At 39.3% G+C, this 19,695-nt stretch overlaps 1 protein-coding gene across 4 annotated transcripts in view; it reads right to left on the bottom strand.

The window, feature by feature from the left end:
* The window catches only part of EPB41L4A (erythrocyte membrane protein band 4.1 like 4A), a 121,958-nt gene that overhangs the window by 57,938 nt on the left and 44,325 nt on the right, over window positions 1-19,695 (bottom strand). For all 4 annotated transcript variants that reach the window (XR_016277429.1, XM_089492281.1, XM_089492277.1 and 1 more), the window contains exons 3-6: window positions 11,967-12,071; window positions 4,475-4,526; window positions 3,211-3,289; window positions 1,081-1,178 (exon numbers count right to left, since the gene is read on the bottom strand). Coding sequence is in view for 3 of the 4 variants with exons in the window: in XM_089492281.1 (XP_089348407.1) it covers window positions 1,081-1,178; window positions 3,211-3,289; window positions 4,475-4,526; window positions 11,967-12,071 (334 nt within the window). In the remaining variant the exon portion in view is untranslated. The remainder of the gene's footprint in view (window positions 1-1,080; window positions 1,179-3,210; window positions 3,290-4,474; window positions 4,527-11,966; window positions 12,072-19,695) is intronic.

The following is a 19,695-nucleotide window of genomic DNA, read 5'->3' as shown; positions in this document are numbered from 1 at the left end:
ATTAAATTTGGAGGGCTTCCCCCCCTTTTTTTTTGATAACTTTAATCTGCATCATCCATGCTAAAGAAAACAAAGAATCTTGTGGTATCTTTAACAACACACAAATTCACTGAATTCCACTGCATCAATAGGATTTACATAATTTATACAAAAAGGAAAATGAGGGCATAAACTGATGGAGTCTAGCTCACAACAGCAAATGTCATAACAGACCTATTAGTCTTTAAAGGCCACCATATTAAATTCACTGCAATTCTGATTTTTAAATGTAATCAAAGTTGTGCTGTATTTGCTGTAAATATGCAAATATGCAATTGCTGTGCAACTGAGGTCCCAGTAAGCTCAAGAAGGCCTCTCCTATTCAAAACCTCCCAAGCCACCCTGGTTTTCAAGGGAGATACATCTTGTTTCTATTTGACAGTAACATAGAGGTGGGCCTTCTCTGTAGTGGTGCACTCCCTATGAAATTATCTTCCTTCTGTACAACATCACACCTCAACACTGGAGTATTTAAGGTCTATACATGCCAACATTTCACAGATTTAAATTGTCCCAAGAGACATCAGAATGTGATCAAGATGGCAAAAGTTATAAATGAGAAAGAACACACAAGCTAGGAAAGGCTGCAGCAGTTTCCTTTTGCATGAGGCTACTGGAAAGGGCAAGATTCTGCCCCTTCACTGTCTCCTCCCCTACCGAGTTAACTGAGTACAAACTGCTTTTGCAATTTGAACTCAGTTTGCAGCAAACGAAGTAAGCAGAGGACAAAGGAGGAAAGTGGTAGGAGGAAAGAGAATCTGGAATACTTTTAAAGTAGCTGGGAAAGTAGCATAACAGAGGATTAACTGGGACTGTCTTAGCAACACCGGGATAGCTGGAGGGTATGATCCAGTCAGACCTCTTTTAATATGCTGAATTCTTGTGTTTTTGCCAGATTGTTTTCTTGTTTTATGGTGGTTGTTTCATTATAAACTTTGATATTTTTACAAATGAAAAGCTGCATAAAATATTTCTAATAAATAAACAAATGGATTATTGTTAATGAGAGAAATACAATATCAGTAGACCTGAAACACATACACTGAACAGCATAAGCTCCCAGCTGAGCAGCAGTGTTGATGGGGCATGGCAAGCGACCTTGCAAGACATCTTGCTTCACCTGTAAAAAAAATTGATACCTAAAACGAAGAAAGGAAATAAAATTAACGAGACAATTGTAAAGATCCTAATACACTGATATTTCACTATTACATGTTGATAAGAATAACTGTAAGATTAGTTCCCCAAGGGGCAAACAGCAAGATCATAAACTGGTAATCAAATGTTGGTTCATCTAAAACTTTATTGCAAATGCATAAGCTTTCCCTTTGTGAATTAAATGTGAAAGAGAAAACATACAGTTTACCAGGCCGTTATATAAGTGGTATCAATATACAGTCCCCCCTCCTAACTTGCAGATCTGAGAATCATGGCCTCGATTATGCATAGAGGGGCAACCTCCGTTATTTCTAATGGCACATGTGCCCAGGCTGCACGCACGGGGTCATGCCCTATGAGGCTTGAATACATGTGAGCCTCCATTTTCGCAAGGGGGGGGGGGTCCGGAATGGATACCCGCACAAACAGAAGGCCAACTGTATATTACACTCTGGACTTTATCAGACAAGGGAAACTGGAAGTATAATCCAATGACAATCCGAACGCAATCATGGGGTTTAATGTTATTGTGTGATAGACTACTACACTCAAATTTGGGCAATGGGAAGTCAGTTCGAATACAATCATGGGATTTCACGTTATTGCGTGAGAGGTGATCACATGCAATTTCAGGCAATGGCAAGCTATTTTCGGGCAATGGGAAGTCAGTTCGAACGCAATTCGAATTCATGTAAATTTGCTGAACTAGAGAATTCACGTGAATGCATTCTGGCCCCACTTTCTTTTCATTCAAAATTAAAAGAAATTCCTCCCGTGTGATAAACTCCTCTGTGAATGTGCTGCTGGAATTTATGATAAAATTAAAAGGTAAAGGTTGACATTGCTATCAGCAGCCTTAGGATACATCTCATGATCTAAATCAATTTGACCCCAACTTAATAATCATTGTGCCTCTGAAAGAATCCTGGGAATTGCAGTTTTATGAGGATGCTGGGAGTCTTGCACATGTCTCACTCTTTCAAGAACATTTTCTTTCATTTTGAAATCCACTTTTCTTTGAACAACTTGTGTTCCACAGCTCTGGGCAAGAATATTCATGAACATCTTTCTTTCTTTTTAAAGTTCTCACAAATGAAAATCAAGTAAATCAAAACTGCTGGCTATTTGATCTTTTCATTTTCACTACTCTACATGACTAGATGAAAGAACTCCAATAAGAAAAGTAGCTTATTTTCACATACAGTATTAGAACTTTTATCTGCTATACTTGTGGAGTTATTGAGTTCCCATTGCTAGATCAGGACAAATGTTACAACAATTGTAAAAGGAGGAGGTCACTCATTATTCTCTTTACACACAGCTATGAACTGCAAGCTTAGTGGTTTGCATACATACACTTCTGGTTCCACACACTGTCAATATATAATTTAGCATTACCAGATTTGAATATGAGCTGATGTCTCCCATACAACCTATATTGTGCACCCAACATTGCATACCAGCATTTTGATTGGGTTTGCTTGAGCAAGGTTAAAGTTCCACACCAAATAACTCTGTTTAACATGCAGCACAATCAACATCTGACTGTAATGCCTTTATGAATCTTATGTAACAAATTAAAATCACTATTTAATGCAGCATGAGCTACAAATTTTTCATTATAAAGCTGTGTTGTGTTTCATCTGAGCAGATCTCTTTTGAAAATAAATTAGCTTTTTCTCACAGCAGGCTAGAATAATGACAGAAGTTAAGGGAGTACAACTAATGTTCTTTAGAAGGAAATAGCTCATAGTAAAATATAAACCTAAAAAAATTTCAGACAAGAAAAGGAAACCCCTTCAAGATCAGTGAAAAACTTTGGACACACTCCAATAAAATTTAACTTTAACTCATCTCATTAACAGTTCTGGAAAGTTTTGAAAGTTTTAAACATGGAAATCAAACCCTTAAGTTGTCCCTTCCTCTCTCATTTTTAAAAAATTAATATACATGCTACTTTAATACTGCCTGCTCAACTATAGTCCAAATGGTTAAATGTTATTAATACTATACCTGGTGATTTCTTCCTTTAGTCTGCATGGATCTTCTGCATAAAATTTAACACCGAAGTACAGAGTATAAGGTGGACCAGCTATTAGAAATAAAAGCTAATTAATTTTTGAAACACAAAAGCAAATCACTGAAGTCCTGAACACATTTGCAGTGTCTTCCATCAGTATTCATCCCTCTTTGACTTTTTGACTTTTTATTACATTACAACATGGAATTAAAATGGATTCATTGGCATTGCTACCACTTGTTGTATACATGATACTCTTCACTGAGAAGGTACAACTATGCACTTCATATTTCATTAGTGTGAGAGACAATCACACAACATGCTAGCTTCAGGATTAGCATGCTGGTACACCATCAGACTGGATGCTTGAAACAACTAAATGAATGGACTGGTCAATATATTTTTTGTTACTGGGCTCCTGCCTTTTTTGTCTAAACAACTAATTGAGTCATGGCAGCTTCCCTCTGATGTAATCCAGGCACTCAGGAATTTCCTGGGGCCAAGAAGCCCTACACTCCATCAATCATCTTTCTTTACTGCACAATCCCAACTTCTATGGGATCCACTCCTACTGGGCAAATTGCCTTGCAAATTCTGTTTTTTATAATTTCAAAGGTACCTCTCCCTTTAAAAAGCAAGTTTAATATTAAAAATAAAATGGAATCTCAGTTTATATAAAGTACTATAATTTAGAAATTTCAAAAGTTCTAGTTTGAACACAGAATAGTTTGAACACAGACATTTATGTTGCTAGAAAGAGAAGCAGCAGAAATTTGGGAGTGTGCGCAAATTTGAATTTGCTACATACAGCAGTATTGGTGAATCATTTGAGGAACTTTAAAGCTATCAGACATTCTGTAAATGTAATACAGGTCAAGTCTTCCTTATCCAAAATGCTTGGAACCAGAAGCATTTTAGATTTCAGACTTCTCTTTTAGATTTTGGAATACCTATATTTGCATATACATACATAATGAGATGCAATCCAAGTCTAAATACAACATTCATTTATGTTTCATATAAACCTTATATACACAGCATGAAGGTAATTTTATACAATAATAATTTTGATCTTAAAACAAAGTTTGTGTATGCTGAACCATTAAAAAGCAAAGGTGTCACTATCTCAGTCACCCATGTGGATTATGTTGGATTTTGGAGTATGTTGGATTTGAATTTCCAAATAAGGAAGACTCAACGTGTATTTTCCAAGCCATCACTAAACTATGTTTTATGAAGAATGAATTAAATACTTACTGTTTATGAGTTCCTTATGTTCCGTAAGAGTCTTTGCAGGATCCAGCCAGAACTATGAGAACAGCCATGAAAACCACTATTAAAAAGACATTTCAACATGTGCACACTATGTTAAGGTACTTTACTAGCAATGTAATTGTTTTGGCATGGCAAAAATAACCTTATATTCATCATTTTTAAATTAATTGGGTAGTTTACTAATTCTTAAAATTAAGTGGTTGCTAATTTGGGGATGATAGGAGATCTCTTCCAACAAATCTGAAGGGTACTAGGCAGGGGAAGGCTCTTACAGGCTGCAATCCTTCTAATGTAATTGTTATATTTTATATTTCACCAGTACATTGTGACTTTTAATTTAATATTGATTACTTGCATGTTAATTGTTAGCTACCCTGGGAATCCCTCAAAGTTGAAATCCAAAAAGAAATAAACACAATAAACAAGTACCCTGCTAGCATTATACATATACTATACTGTAATAAAGGTATGCCACAATTAACAAAGTAGATGTCATCCTGGGCTTTACTTCTTTAACAGAACATTTGATACTAGAAGCAGAAATAACATGGAAAGACTAGGAATAGGTTTCCAACAAAGCAGTTCATCATGTTTCAGCAAAATTCCCCCTCCCCCCCCCAAAAAAAAACTAACTACACACATACGTAGGTAAGTTAACAAGTGTACAAAAATATTTTTACTCTCTAGGGATGTCTTGAAGGCTTCTTATAAAATGCATCCAGGGATTGCTTTTTCCTGTCACAATCTTCCATTTTTCCCTTTTAAACATACTGAGGGTCACTGATAAGGAAGGCTTATTTGCTTCCCTTTCTTTCTGTTTTACTGTGCATACTGTGTTTATACTGTGCTCAGTAAGGGATTCTGCAGGCAGCTACTGTTTTCTTTTCTGTGTTGTTGTTGTTGTTATGTTTATTTGTATCCTGCTCTTTTCCCAGAACTGGGACTCAGAGCAGCTTCACAATATTTAAAAACAATACAATTTAAAAAAGAAAAGTGATACATTAAAGCAAAATTAAATTGTTAGAATATTAAAACAGATTACTTATTAAAAAAATAATAATACAGGTAAAAAGATAAAAATTTTAAACACTTGAAACGATACAACACTCCTTTAAGAACATTGTTTTAAAAAGCCTGCTTGTATAAGAAGGTTTTAACATGCCGGCGGAAGACCAACAAGGAGGGAGCCATTCTGATCTCCCTGCACAGCGAGCTCCAGGGTCTAGGGGCAGCCACAGAGATGGCCCTCCCTCACATCCCCACCAACCATGGTTGTGATGGTGGTGGGACGGAGAGAAGGACATCATCAGAATATCTCAGGGCCCAGGCCAGTTGTAGGCAGGCAAACACAGCTAGAGTGTTGTTGTTGTTGTTGTTAGGGACCAGCTGGAGTAGAGTCCCATTCTTTCCCAGATCAAGCATTGTTCATTGGTTTTTTAAATGGCAGCTATGTTGCTGTACCCCAACACAAAACGACTGTGTTTCTCCAGTCCCTTTCATAACCCTTCCAATGCTGATGCTGATTTTTAAAAAATTCAATCAGATAGAGGATGAGGAAGAAAAAAGGGGCTGGGTGGATGCAAAAAGCCTTTACAAAAAGTAACTTCACTGTCAGAAGCTTTGTTAGCTGAAGTATGCCTCTATTAGCTATAGTCCTGACAGCAGCTGCAACACCCCCCCAAAGATCTAATATTTTACAAAAGGCTTTAAATCAAGGATAAGCAACTTCATCCAAGTAACATCTGTAAGTAGATTCTGGCTATGCTAATTATGAAGCTTAATTCACTGTACAGATTATATACAACATCACCTGCTATTTATTGATTCTTTTGACAATATAAATCCACATATGATGGACTGAAGCTACAGTTTTTCCATGGTGAATTACAAAATCAATGTTGAAGGTGCTACATATAAAATTTCAATGGGCTCATTTGAGCTCTGAAGATATTGTAATGCGTAAATTTGATAAAATGCCTTATGGTAGCTTCTCACAGAGGAGATTTAAATATTTGTAAATCAAGTAGTACATTGCTGGATGTTAAATAAAATATTTGGTAGTGGATATCCTTCTACAAATATTGTAAGAATGGGAACTTTGACTAGATTGTGGCTTTAAAAAAATCACACATAGCCAAAAGTCAAAACAATATGGTGCCTTTGTTGGCACACCCAACACCACTCCCCATGCAGTATATGGCATTTTCATATTTTCATATGTGGAGCCAGCATGTTCTTAAGAAGTCACAAATGATATTTGGAACACCAGGAAATTTTCCCATAGGAAGGACACGTAGACCCAAAGACATGTGAAGGATCCAAGTAATACCAAGATAAAAGCTAAATGGATTTGCTGATCACTCCATCCTCCCTCTAGGCTTTCCATATATTGTTTCCATATATTTCCATTATTGTGGATGCCTCATTCTGACCTCAGAAGGAAGTGACCTGCAGCGAATGTGCCAAGCGGCCCAGTAGGACATCCATGCAGACAACTGCCACAACATGGCAATAGAAGCCAAGGTAAAAGAAGAGAACAGGGCAGCTGCAGAGCCAGGATACTCTGGTTTGCTCCTGAAGTAATCTGGCTAGTGCAGATAAGGCAAATTCTAAATATAATAATAATAATAATAATAATAATAATAATAATACCCTTCTCTTCAGCCAAAAGGCTATCAGAGTGGCTTACAAATTGTTAATTAGGCCTGTGCTCTAAATCTTAACACCATGCCCTAAATTCTCCTGTGGGCCTAATTTTGGGGGTTACACAGGGCCACAATGGCAAAGGGAGATCCCTCCTGATCTACACTGGATTCCACTGTTCTACCAGGAGATAACCAGTGTTTGATATATTCTGTTTCTGTTAAACTGTTACATGATTAAATCAAGTAAGACCATTAAAATTATATATTCCATTGATGTGTTATTATAATTAATGTTCTTTAACTGGATGAGGGAAAACCGACTCAGTCTGAATCCAGAGAAAACGGAGGTGCTTGTGATAGGTTCTCCTGGCCCGGGGATGGCGGTGGTTCCACCTGTCCTGAACGGGATCACGCTTCCCGTGAAGGACTCGGTACGCAGTCTGGGGGTGCTCCTTGACTCGTCGCTCCACCTCACATCACAGGTGGACGCGACGGTCAGGAGCACCTGTTATCAGCTTCGGCTGATACGCCAGCTGCGTCCCTACCTGGGCCAGAGGGACCTTGAAATGGTAGTACATGCTCTGGTAACCTCTCGCCTGGATTTCTGCAACGCGCTCTTCATGGGGCAACCCTTGTACCATACCCGGAAGCTACAATTAGTGCAGAATATGGCAGCCAGACTGGTTACTGGCATACCCAGAGCCAGTCATATAACACCAGTGCTTAAAGATCTGCACTGGCTGCCTATTCACTTCCGGGCGCAATACAAGGTGTTGGTTATTACCTATAAAGCCCTAAATGGCTTGGGCCCAGGATACCTTGAGGACCGCCTCTCCCCATACAATCTGCCCCGCACTCTCAGAACATCTGGGCAGCAGCTATTGAGGGTTCCCGGGGCCAGACTAGCCTCCACGTCTAGGAGGACTTTTACCATCTCAGCCCCGACCCTCTGGAATTCCCTGCCCATTGAGCTCCGCTCAGCCACCTCCCTGGCCCAGTTCAAAAAGGGGCTGAAGACCTTTCTGTTCAAACTTGCATTCCCTGATACAGGCCTCAACTAGTTTCTCCCCCCCCCCCCCCCATGTCTATGTCAGCAGTGGCAAGCTGGCTTGAATTGTTTTAATGTATTGTTTTTATTGTAATTGAATTTTACTGTAATTGTATTTTATGATGTTGTACACCACCCTGGTTATATAGAAGGGTGGTATATAAATAAAATTTTATTTATTATTATTATTAACAGATTTTTTTTAAAAAAAATCACTCCAAGATTGTGCATTGGGTCAAATTTAGGTCACACAATCTGAATTTGTTTGTTAAAAAAACAGTAGCTGGGAAAACTTTCCATTCTCTATGGAGTCAGTCTTCTTCAAAATACCGTGTACAACTCACAAAAAGCTAAGGAAGGCTCTTAAGATCATGGGAGTGCCACCACATCTAATGGTCCTGAATTCAGAGAAACAGAATAGTTCCCAATTGGCAAGAAGGTCAGGTAAGGCTGTATTCCATCACCCTATTTGTTCAACTTGTGTGCAGAAAATATTATATGAAGAGTAGGCTTACTCGGAAAAAGGAGGAGTAAAAATAGGATAAAAGAACATCAATAATCTAATGAGATTATCACACCAGGGCCAATTCAGCAATAATCGTGGTAAGGAAAGCTAACGCAACAGTAGTGCTATTTTTGCACAGTCACACAATTGTGCCATTACTGTAACATTACCATATAATATCATGATTGCATTTCTCACTCACTCATTCATGAATGAATTATTAGTACATTGGAACTGATCATTTCATGCATGTGCTGTCTCAGTTCTACAGTGTATGTCTTGAAATCATGTTTCCATCCCACACAGAATAAAAGACAACAAAATAAAATTTATTACTTCACCACACTATTTTAATTCAGTGTAAACAAAATTGTGCCTCATACCTCAAAAGAAGACTGAAATCCACTGCAAAACCAATTATGGCAAGAACAGATTGCCTCCACTGCAATGCATTCTGGATATCACTTGTTGCTTCCACAATAGCACAAATGAAGTGTGATTAACTTCTGCATTCTCGCAATCACCTTACAATCGCACTATTGAGAAGCCATTCATGGGTTTTCCCAATGAATGATTTGTTGCTGGAGCATTCCTGGTTCTTCCCAGGATAAGTCCTTGGATGAGCGCAACATCAACTGAAAATCTTCCACGCAATCACCTGATTTAACCGGAATTATGCCTTTTCTTTCCCCCCCTTTTCCCCATCTGATAATCTCCTCAGATATGCAGATCATATCATACTATTAGCAGAAAATATCACAGGCTTGGAACAATTACTCAGAAAGGTCAAAGATGAAAGTGCAAAGGCAGGTTAATGCTGAACATAAAAGAGAACAAGAATAATGGCCATGGAAAAAATACATAAATTTTACCTAGACAATGAGGAAATTGAAACAGTAAAAGAGTTACTGAACCTAGGATCAAACATTGACCAGAATGGAGACTGCAGTCAAAAAATCAGAAGAAGACTAGGAATGGGAAGGGTAACTATGAAAGAAATAGGTAAGAGCCTAAAGAATAAAGATATGCAACTGAGCACTAAAGTTAGAAGGTACAATTAATTAGAAAATGCAATCGTGTTAGAAAAGGTACAGCGTAGTAGAAAGAGATGAAGACTGGAAGCCAGATGGATAGATTCAATTAGAGATGTCACAGGTGTGTATCTGCATGAACTAAGCAGTGTAGTGCAGGAGAGAGGGGCTTGGAGATGTCTCATCCACAGGGTCTCCATGAATCAATCAATTTGAGGGCAATTTACAACAACAATAATGAACAACTCAAACTTAACTTCCCCTTTCCCTGATCACTCTCACAACAGGATCACAGCCTGTTCATCATGCTCCTTTGTGTTTACAACTATACAAGAAAACCAGCTTCTCTTTGCAGACTGACCATAGAATGTTATAGTTTTCAAGACTTATAGTTTTGCTCTACTATAACACTGGACTATTTTTAAACTAGTTTGAACAGACACATTCTCCTCTAGGCTTCACCTCATGTATACACAAAGATAGGAAAGATAACAGCGTTAGTTAATCAGTGATAAGCCAAAAAAAAAAAAAAAGTCTAATTCAGGCATGTTTATGTTCAGGCATGCTTATCTTATAAAAGAGAATTTTAACTATTAAATTTATTTTAAATTGCCATTTAAATTTGTGTTAACAAGTGTTTTCAGAAAGTACCTGAAAAATCCCATCCATAATTATTTATTGATGTATTACTTTAATTGCTGGTTTCAATGTGCAAACATTTTAAGGTTCTAAGATTCAAAATTTAGTTTCCTCTGGCAGATCAATGCCTCTCTGTGTGGTGTCTATGGTACTGTAGAACACATGACGGCCACTGGAATGCAAAGCAGATCACTACCTTCCAAGCTAACATTAAAAAATTTTGCTTCAAAATCTTTAAAACTTAAAGTTATTTAAATAAAGTACTATAACATTTATTGGTGCTTTAGTAGTGTCTCTCATTTAATTAATAACTTAATTTGATGCTAAAAGTCGAGCATACTTTCTAGTGATAGGTCAGGCTTGATTTGTTGTCAGATCCCATTTATCTGTCATTTGGCAGATACCATGTTATGTACAGTACAGAACCACATTTCAAGTGTGTAGGTTCTCTTTTTGTCAGCTTTCTTCAGTATCCTAATTTCACATCTACACAAATCAGAAATATTATGGCAGATATGATCCTGACTTTGATATAGAATGATGTATCATAGAGCCATAATTTACATTTCTATAATAAAACAAATTTCAGTCAAAACTAGCTATCCTATGTAATTCCATTTCCTTTGTTCTTTAGGGAACAGAAATTATTTAAATGTTGGTTTTTAAACCATTCTCAGTTTAAGCACGCCAAAAAGTTAAGAGACGGGGCTAGTCTCATTTTTCCCTTTGCAAACTTGTCCTATTTTCTCTAATGTTGCAAAGCACACACGTTTTAGGAACTAAAAGGATGTATTATTGTATGGCCTGTAACTGCTTCTTTGCCTGTTTAGAAGAACTGTACAGTAGAAATGGAAAATAATTATGATAGTTTTGTGACTCTTACAAAAATTACCCACTTCACAAATTCTGAGATACAAAGTATGAAAATATGCACCTTGTCTCAGCAATGCACAAATATGAGACCTGCTTTCTATTTCACATGCATGAAACTGTGTATGTTTTCAAAGTGCATATAGCTAAGAATCCATATATATATAATTGAAAAATATGCACAAACATGGTAAAGTCAGTGGGGGGAAAGCAACTAATAGCACTATTTTAAAATAGAACCTGGATCTTAGGATACTTTAAAATTGAAGTTAATTTAATAGAGTTTACACATAAAGGGATCTTGTAGCACCTTTGAGACTACCTGAGAGAAAGAAGTTCTAGCATAAGCTTTTGTACACTTAGGCCCAGAACAGATGGGCATAAAAATGAAGCTCAATCCTGCTTGTTAGAAATTGGGTCAAAACCTCGCTGCCTGCACAGCCCATTCCCATGGTGGGCTGAATGTGTTTGGCCCAACTGCACAGCATGTGGCCAAGCCACGCCTCTGGGTAATTTTTTTTGTTGTGTCCCCATCATGCATGCACACCATCGCACAAACACATGTCCGGCAACCCCCTCAAGTACCTCCCCATCTCCCACACAGTCATCCCCACTGGCTGATTTAAAGATTGACTTGTGAACAAAGTATGTAACAGTTTAAAATATAATCAGAAAAAGGGTCACTAACAGTATAATGTTTACCTCTGGGAAATCTATCTGTCATGTTTCTACTCACCGTCTGGTGACTTCTGTCACAGTAACGCAGTCCAAAGTAATCTATCTCCACAAGGTTTAAATGCCGGAATACGTAGCCTAGGACAACCGATCCTTTCGTTGACTTCTGTGGGAAAGAATGTACAGAGTCTTTTCATACAAGTGTTCATTCTTTTGTAAACTGCACGGTGGCATTCATGCATTCAGCTAGCTTTGTCTAGTAGAGGAGATTGTTTTATCAGAAACAGACTTACGGGTCTTTAACTAAAATCTAAATGACAAGAGGGGAAAAAACTCATTCTCATTTTAGTCACTTAGTAGAAAATGTTGAGCAAATACAGTTATTTAAATAATCAACTTTTAATTTGTAAGGAAAGATTCAGACAAGAGATTGCAAGCTGCGATTAATCTCTTGAGCTGTGTTTTTCTGCACAGTTGACTCTGATATCATGCCCCATACTTACACGTATTTCTCTAAACTTGTGTTTCACACCAACAAAGAAAAGAGAGTGGAAAATGGCCAATGCCCTACCTCCACATTTTGATGTAGTGTAAAAAAATACTTAAGATGGGTCATGCATCAACAACTTTGTCAGTGCAAAGTTGCACACAAGAACTATATGAACAGAATGACTATTGCTGGCAATGACACGGCTGGTAAATAACACATGTGTTCTTAGTTGGTAGCACAGAAGATAATGCATATTATGAGGGCAGTTGAGAACTAGAACATTAGCTTTACCATTCTGTGGATGGTTAAACAGGTTTGTTTTTTGCTTCATAAAGTTTCATACAACAATGTACAACTTCACCATAAGTACAGAAGCAACAAAGCATACTGCATCTAAGAACCCTACTCCAAAAGTTGTTGTTCCAATTGCTATTCATTACTTCTCCCCTACACTCCTGTTTCTGTTCCTCCTTTCTGTTCACCACAGCAGTCTCTATACTGCATATCCATTTCTCAGACAGGCCAGAACTCTTCTCTGGTTAAAGTTTATGCGTAGACTTAGTGCCTTCAACCACTGCCATACCGGAATGCTGCGACTGGTGTCTCTTCTCCTTCCCAACTTTTACCTGTTTCCATTCCAAAAAATAGAACTGTTGACTTGCAGTTCCAAAAATGGAATTGTTGACCTGTAAACATGCAATATGACCAAGAAGTCTTGTCCATGGGTTTCAGTAGGAAAACAGGTTTGTATCAAACCAACTGCATGTCTGCTAATTACTTTTTATTATTTGAAAACTTGTTATTAAAATATAGTTAGCAAATACGCCCGATAAACAAAACAAAAAAAATCAGAACACTTTTCCAGTTACTGGCATCTACACATCAATAGAGTGGAACTCCCTCTACCCTGGACCTTAAACAAGAAGTATTTTTTCCCTCTCTTTTCTTTTTTTGAATCTAGAGCAAAGAGGCAAATATGAGGAAAATGGACCTACTGTGTAAGTATTCAGTGTGCCAGAAACATGGAAGGAAAGGAAATAAGTCCAGAATAAAATGCATGCAAACTGCCATGGTCTGAATGTGGGAGATTATACTACATTTAAAACTGATCTTCTTAAAACACAAAGACCTTTCCGCTAAGTCATCTCTTATATCACTTTCCCCAAACCTCTAGGTAATAATTAAAATATGATAAACTTTAATATGAAAATGAGAATTTAAATTTGAAATAAGAATTTAAATTAGTATTTAATTAAATAATTATCAAAGCAAAGTTAAATATATAATGAGTGGCAAAGCAGCATTTACAACAAATGAAATTTATAAATAACATGACGAACTGGTCAGTAAAATTACAACTATTCTTAGCCTAAGGACAGAGGCCACTATTGGAGTCCCTCATGCCAGGGGCCTGCTCCCAGACTGTCTCAGCACTAATTCCAATTATTATGCAGTATTTCAACCATGCACTCTTGAGACCCAAAACAAGACATTAATGAAGGAATCTACCTTATACCAGCTCAAATGATGACTGAATCCACACCTGTAAAATAGATTCAACTCCAATGTGTAGTAAAATTTGTCTTTTGATCTGAACACAAATTGGCCTTGAAAGCAACATATTTCCCCCATCCAATGTCACTTTGTTATAATTAATGGGACTATTTTAGGTCACACAACTGCAGTGGCTGTGTTGGGTTCTTCTTCCTGGCATGTATATCCATATCAACCAGTAGCCGTCCTTTTCTTCTTGTCATTGTTACTGTCCACTTGCTCTCCCACTGGATAGCTACCTCACCCAAGGAGAATTAAATGCCTCTTTGTTCACTTTAGCCTACAACATTTAAAGTTCCCTTGCTCACTCACTCAGTCATTGGGGGGAGAAGAGGGAGGCCAGGTGGTAGGATGGGGGAGGATGAAGGAAGCAAGACAGGGCAGACACAAGCCACAAGTGCAGGTACTGGACAATAAGCTGCTAGATAGTCACCCATGCCTTGACAATTAAGTCAGATCAGGTTGGAGAAGAGAAAGTTAAGGAGTGGTATGACAGACAATGTTCAAATATTTTAAGAGATGTCAGGTTGAGGATGGAGCAAGCTTGTTTTCTACTGTTCCAGAAGAAATGGCCCAAGTCAAGACATGGAGCAATGGATGCAAACTACAGGAAAAGAGATTACACCTCACCATTAGGAAGAACCGTCCTAATGAGGAACAGTGAGAGCTGTTTGGCAGTGAAACACACTCCCTGGTGCAGTCTCCTTCTTTGAAGGTTTTTAAACAGAGGCTGGATGACCATCTGTCGGGGATGTTTTGATTGAGAGTTCCTGCATGGCAGGGAGTTGGACTGATGGCCTTAGAGGTCTCTTCTAACTCTATGATGCTATGATTTTGTTGAGCGAACAGCCTATGCTGTTTATTCCCACCCAGGATTTATTCCCACATGCATTTATGACCCTAGTTTTACCAAGCCTAGGCAATGGTGCTTCCCACTTTCTTCAGGGTCGCAGTGGGGAATATAAACATTCAGATCAGCTGCTCAGATCACTTGCTGCAATTCTTTTTCCCATGCCCTCAGCAGTTTCTCAGTTCCTGAGCTCCTCAGCACCCAAGCTTCTTTCTAGCTTAAGAATGTACTTGAGAAAAAAGGGCAGCAGCAAGCATAACCTAAGACAACCCAGCCACAACTTAAAAAAACTCCTTTTGTTTCGATGACTCACTTGTTTACCTTCCTCAGCTCACTGTCTTCCCAACAGGGACTAGCATTCCCATCATCCCTGACCACAGGCAACACTGGCTGGGCCAAATGCATTGCAAGTATTCACTGGCCTTTGGGAAGATTTACATGAAATGATTGCCCCCTTGTTGGTCAAGCAGAGAGAATTTGTATATAGAGAGCATCATCTTTAAAATAGCTTAGCCTGGAGTGGAACGTTCTGGAAGCTTCCTGAGCACTGCCTGTCCTGATCCTACACAGATGCACATGGTGGGAAATCAGCTGAAATAGAGGGGCTTCCTCCAGAGTAAAAAATGCATGTTTCAGAGAGGGGAGGTCTCTCTTGGAAGAAATGGCCCAAGTCAAGATAGGACAGGATTTTCAAGTCCCTTCAGAAAACCACAAGACTTAGCTGCAGTTTGGAATAAAAAGGGAAGAAGAGCCACTTTCCTCATCTCCTCTCCCATCCCACTCCCTCCAGACAGATAATAATAATAATCAGTAATAAAATATTTATTTGTATCCCGCTTTTTCCATTTGAGGATTGAGGCGGGTAACAGCAAGGAAAATTTCAAATACAAAAGTCACAGAAAATAATAACAAAACAGTCCTCGAAAAACCCCACCCTTCTACCCTCCCTCCCATCAATACAAAATAATAACAAGATGGGACAGGAGAGTGGGAGGAGGGGTGGGGTTCTGTGGGGCAGACAGAGGGAGCAGGACAAGGACAGTCACAAGCTACAGAGCAACTATTGGAGAGCAAGAGGCCACTCGGTAACCCTTGCACTGCACAAACGCAGACTCCGTTCAGCCATCATATCTACAAACTCTCCAGGCACATATTATGAGGCACAGGAGAAAAAAATTGAAGACCATCCCCTTTTATAATCTCCAGCCCCCTATCTGAATGTCCGCATATTCCAATGACTAAATGCCCACAAGGCTTCAAAAACAGAGGCACCCCCCTTCAGACATTTGAATACACTGAACTAAAAAAAACTGCAATGCTTGGAGACAGAGAACTGAAGGAATAGACAGTGCTCCCCACCTTCCGATCCCCCCACTGTGCCCATTCTTCCCTAGCCAATGTACTGTTTCTCTTTTTTCTTGTCCTTTGCCCCGTCTCCTTTTTCCTTCTCCCTTTCATGAGCCTTGCAAGGGCTGCAACTGGTGAAGCAGCTGCACATCAACAACAAAAAATGGTGACACACATTTGCCGAACAAGGACATCAAGGTAACCTCCCACCAACCTGTCCTGCCCTCGACCACCACATGCCCCAATTCTATCCTGATTACAGTTCGGAGTGCAGGGCACACTTTTTTCTTTTTTAAAAAAGTTTTTCCAAGAAACTTCAGAGTATTAATTGGTTTCTTTAAATCATTTTAAAGCCCCCAGGCGTCAAAAAGGAGTGCTTTCACTTTGAATACCAAGGAACATAATAATAATAATAATAAATATTTTATTTCTATCCCGCCTTTCCAGGGATCAAGGCGGCGTACAGTGATGGGATTTATCATCCCAATGACAGATAAAATACAATAAAAACAGTTACAATATCAGGATAAAAGCACAACAATTCACAAAAGCATTTCCAAACATCCAGGCTAGCAATGGGGGAGGGGAACATAATAGGGCTATTGGGGGTAAGCCTGTTTGAACAGATACGTTTTCAGCCCTTTTTTAAATTGGGCTAGGGAGGGGGTCAAGCGGAGCTCGTCGGGGATCAAGTTCCAGAGCTTAGGGGCCGCAATTGAAAAGGCCCTTTGCATGGTGACAGCTCGTCTCGCATCTGGAACCTTTAAAAGATGTTTATCCCCAGATCTGAGAGTGCGGGGCGGATTATATGGAGAGAGGCGGTCCTCTAAGTACCCTGGGCCCAAGCCATTTAGGGCTTTATAGGTGACGACCAACACCTTGTATTGCGCCCGGAAGCGAATAGGCAGCCAATGAAGATCTTCAAGTACCGGTGTTATGTGGCAAGCCCTGGAAGATCCAGTGACTAGCCTTGCTGCCATGTTCTGAACCAACTGAAGCTTCCGGGTATGGTACAAGAGTTGCCCCATGTAGAGCGCATTACAGAAATCCAAACGAGAGGTTACCAGAGCGTGTACTACAGTTTCAAGGTCCCCCCGGCCCAGGTAGGGTCACAGCTGGCGTATCAACCGAAGCTGATAACAGGTACTCCTGACCGTCGGATCCACCTGAGATGTGAGGTGGAGCGACGAGTCCAAGAGCACCCCCAGACTGCGAACAGAGTCCTTCAGGGGAAGCGTGACCCTGTCAAGGACAGGTGGACAAACCTCCAAACCTGGACCTGGGGAACCTATCACAAGTACTTCCGTTTTCTCTGGATTCAGCCTGAGTCTGTTTTCCCTCATCCATCCCATTACTGACTCCAGACAGGCATCTAGAGGAGAGATGCCATCATGGGTTCAAAAAGGATAAGGATTGAGGTAAGTACACATTATTTTAAAGGTGTGGATTCAGCCTGTTTGTCCATATAGCCTTTAGGGTTGCCAGACTTAAAACTAGAGAGCTGTTCCTCTAATCATTGTTTTCTGCTGCTTCAGAGACTAGGACCTGGAGCAATGGATCAAGCTACAGGAAAAGAGATTCCACCTCAACATTAGGAGGAACTTCCTGACAGTAAGGGCTGTTTGACAGTGGAACACACTCCCTCGGAGTGTAGTGGAGTCTCCTTCATTGAGGTATTTAAACAGAGGCTGGATGGCCATCTGTCAGGGATACTTTGATTGAGATTTCCTGCATAGCAGGGGGTTGGACTGGATGGCCCTTGTCGTCTCTTCCAACTCTATGATTCTATTGTGTAGAAGAGGAAATTTCAGTAGGTGCTGCTTATAATGTAACCAGATAACAATCTTCCAAGGGCACTTTAGTATCCTAGGTAGGAAGAGCCACTTCCTCCTCTCCTCTCCCATCCCACTCCCTCCAGAGAGATGGGACAGGGGAGTAGGAGGAGGGGTGGGGTTCTGTGGGGCTTTTTCCATCAATTACTACATTATCTTTTCAAACAGGAGATGCCATATAGACAGATCCAAGGACTTTCTGTGTTCAGGGCATACACTGTTCCACTCTGCTATAATCTCTCCCTTAACAAGGATTCAACTAATTCTTCCTATTTCTTATAAATGCTGCTCAATACAAAAAATGAAAAGACATTTGTGTGTTTTTATTTTTGTCTGTAATACTGGGTAAATTACTCTAGATTAATATGGATTAGAAGTTAAGTCACTTTCACTTAAGCAGTTATAGAAAGCCAGCATGGTGTAGTAATTTCAGTGTTGAACTATAACTCTGGAAACTAGTTCAATTCCCAGCCCAGCTACATAAACTCACTGGGTGACTTTAGTTTTTTGTGGGTTTTTCAGGCCATGTGGCCATGTTCCAGAAAGGTTTCTTCCTGATGTTTTGCCAGCATCTGTGGCTGGCATCTTCAGAGAATGTTTGCAAACATTCTCTGAAGATGCCAGCCACAGATGCTGGCAAAACATCAGGAAGAAACCTTTCTGGAACATGGCCACATGGCCCAAAAAACCCACAAAGAACTATGGATGCCGGCCATGAAAGCCTTTGACTTCACTGGGTGACCTTGGGCAAGTCACATTCTCTCAGCATCAGAGGATGACGATGGCGAACTCCCTCTTAAGAAACTTAGCAAGAAAACCCTATGATAGGGTCCGTCTTAGGGTTGCTATAAGTCAGAATCTACTTGAAGCCACACAACAACAACAACAACAACAACAACAACAACACTTAGTTAACCCTGTGAAAGAAAATACTTTCAAACACCTGCAGACAGGGCAAAATCTGTTGAATCTATGCATTGTATCACTGCATAGCTACTCTTCATATAAAGACCATAGCTGTTGCCTTATAGCTAAAACATTTGAACTGATGCTCAGCAATTCTCATTTGCTCTGTAACTTCATAATAGAATTTATGCTGTACTAACGTGATATGTCTTAAAGCATTAAATTAGTAAATAATCTAGTCAGGCACATATCTGACACAGTAAGTTCTTACTGAAAAAGAAAGCAAATGAGTGCTGAAGCATACTCTGCCTTGTGACAAGGTTGTGGTTTGCATTATTAATAACTAAGCAGAAGGCATGACTCAATGATATAAAGATGAGGGTGGACAGTATTTCCCCACGCATAATGCATGCCTCCAATGCACACCCACTTTAATAAAAGCAAACTACTAGAAGAGTTGTTTTATAATGTGTTGAAAAATTACATGCTGTGACAGACCAGATACATAACAAAACTAAACTCTATCAGAGTTTCAAGATAGGTGATATTTCTAAAGTTACAGAGTTTCTGCTTCATCCTAAAACCAAACTTGCTAGAGGCTTGCATTCTCAGAGGGAGCAGGTTTATTTGAAATACCATCATTTATGCTTTCAAGAGTGAACAAAGAATTGTTCAAAATGAGTCATAAGACGATGCTTTATAGATCAGCAACAACACTATAAACCAGAAAGGCAAGTTTTCACCAGCTACATAAAATGACAGCTAGAACCTTCAGAGAAGACTTAGTTTTCCATTGGCAGAAACGAAACGA

The sequence above is a fragment of the Sceloporus occidentalis genome, unplaced genomic scaffold (assembly GCF_023333645.1).
Source record: "Sceloporus occidentalis isolate IW3139 unplaced genomic scaffold, rSceOcc1.0.p SCAF_1, whole genome shotgun sequence".
NCBI classification, from domain to species: Eukaryota; Metazoa; Chordata; class Lepidosauria; order Squamata; family Phrynosomatidae; genus Sceloporus; species Sceloporus occidentalis.
The sequence above is the reverse complement of the archived record's forward strand: the minus strand, read 5'-3'. Positions and strand labels throughout refer to the sequence as shown.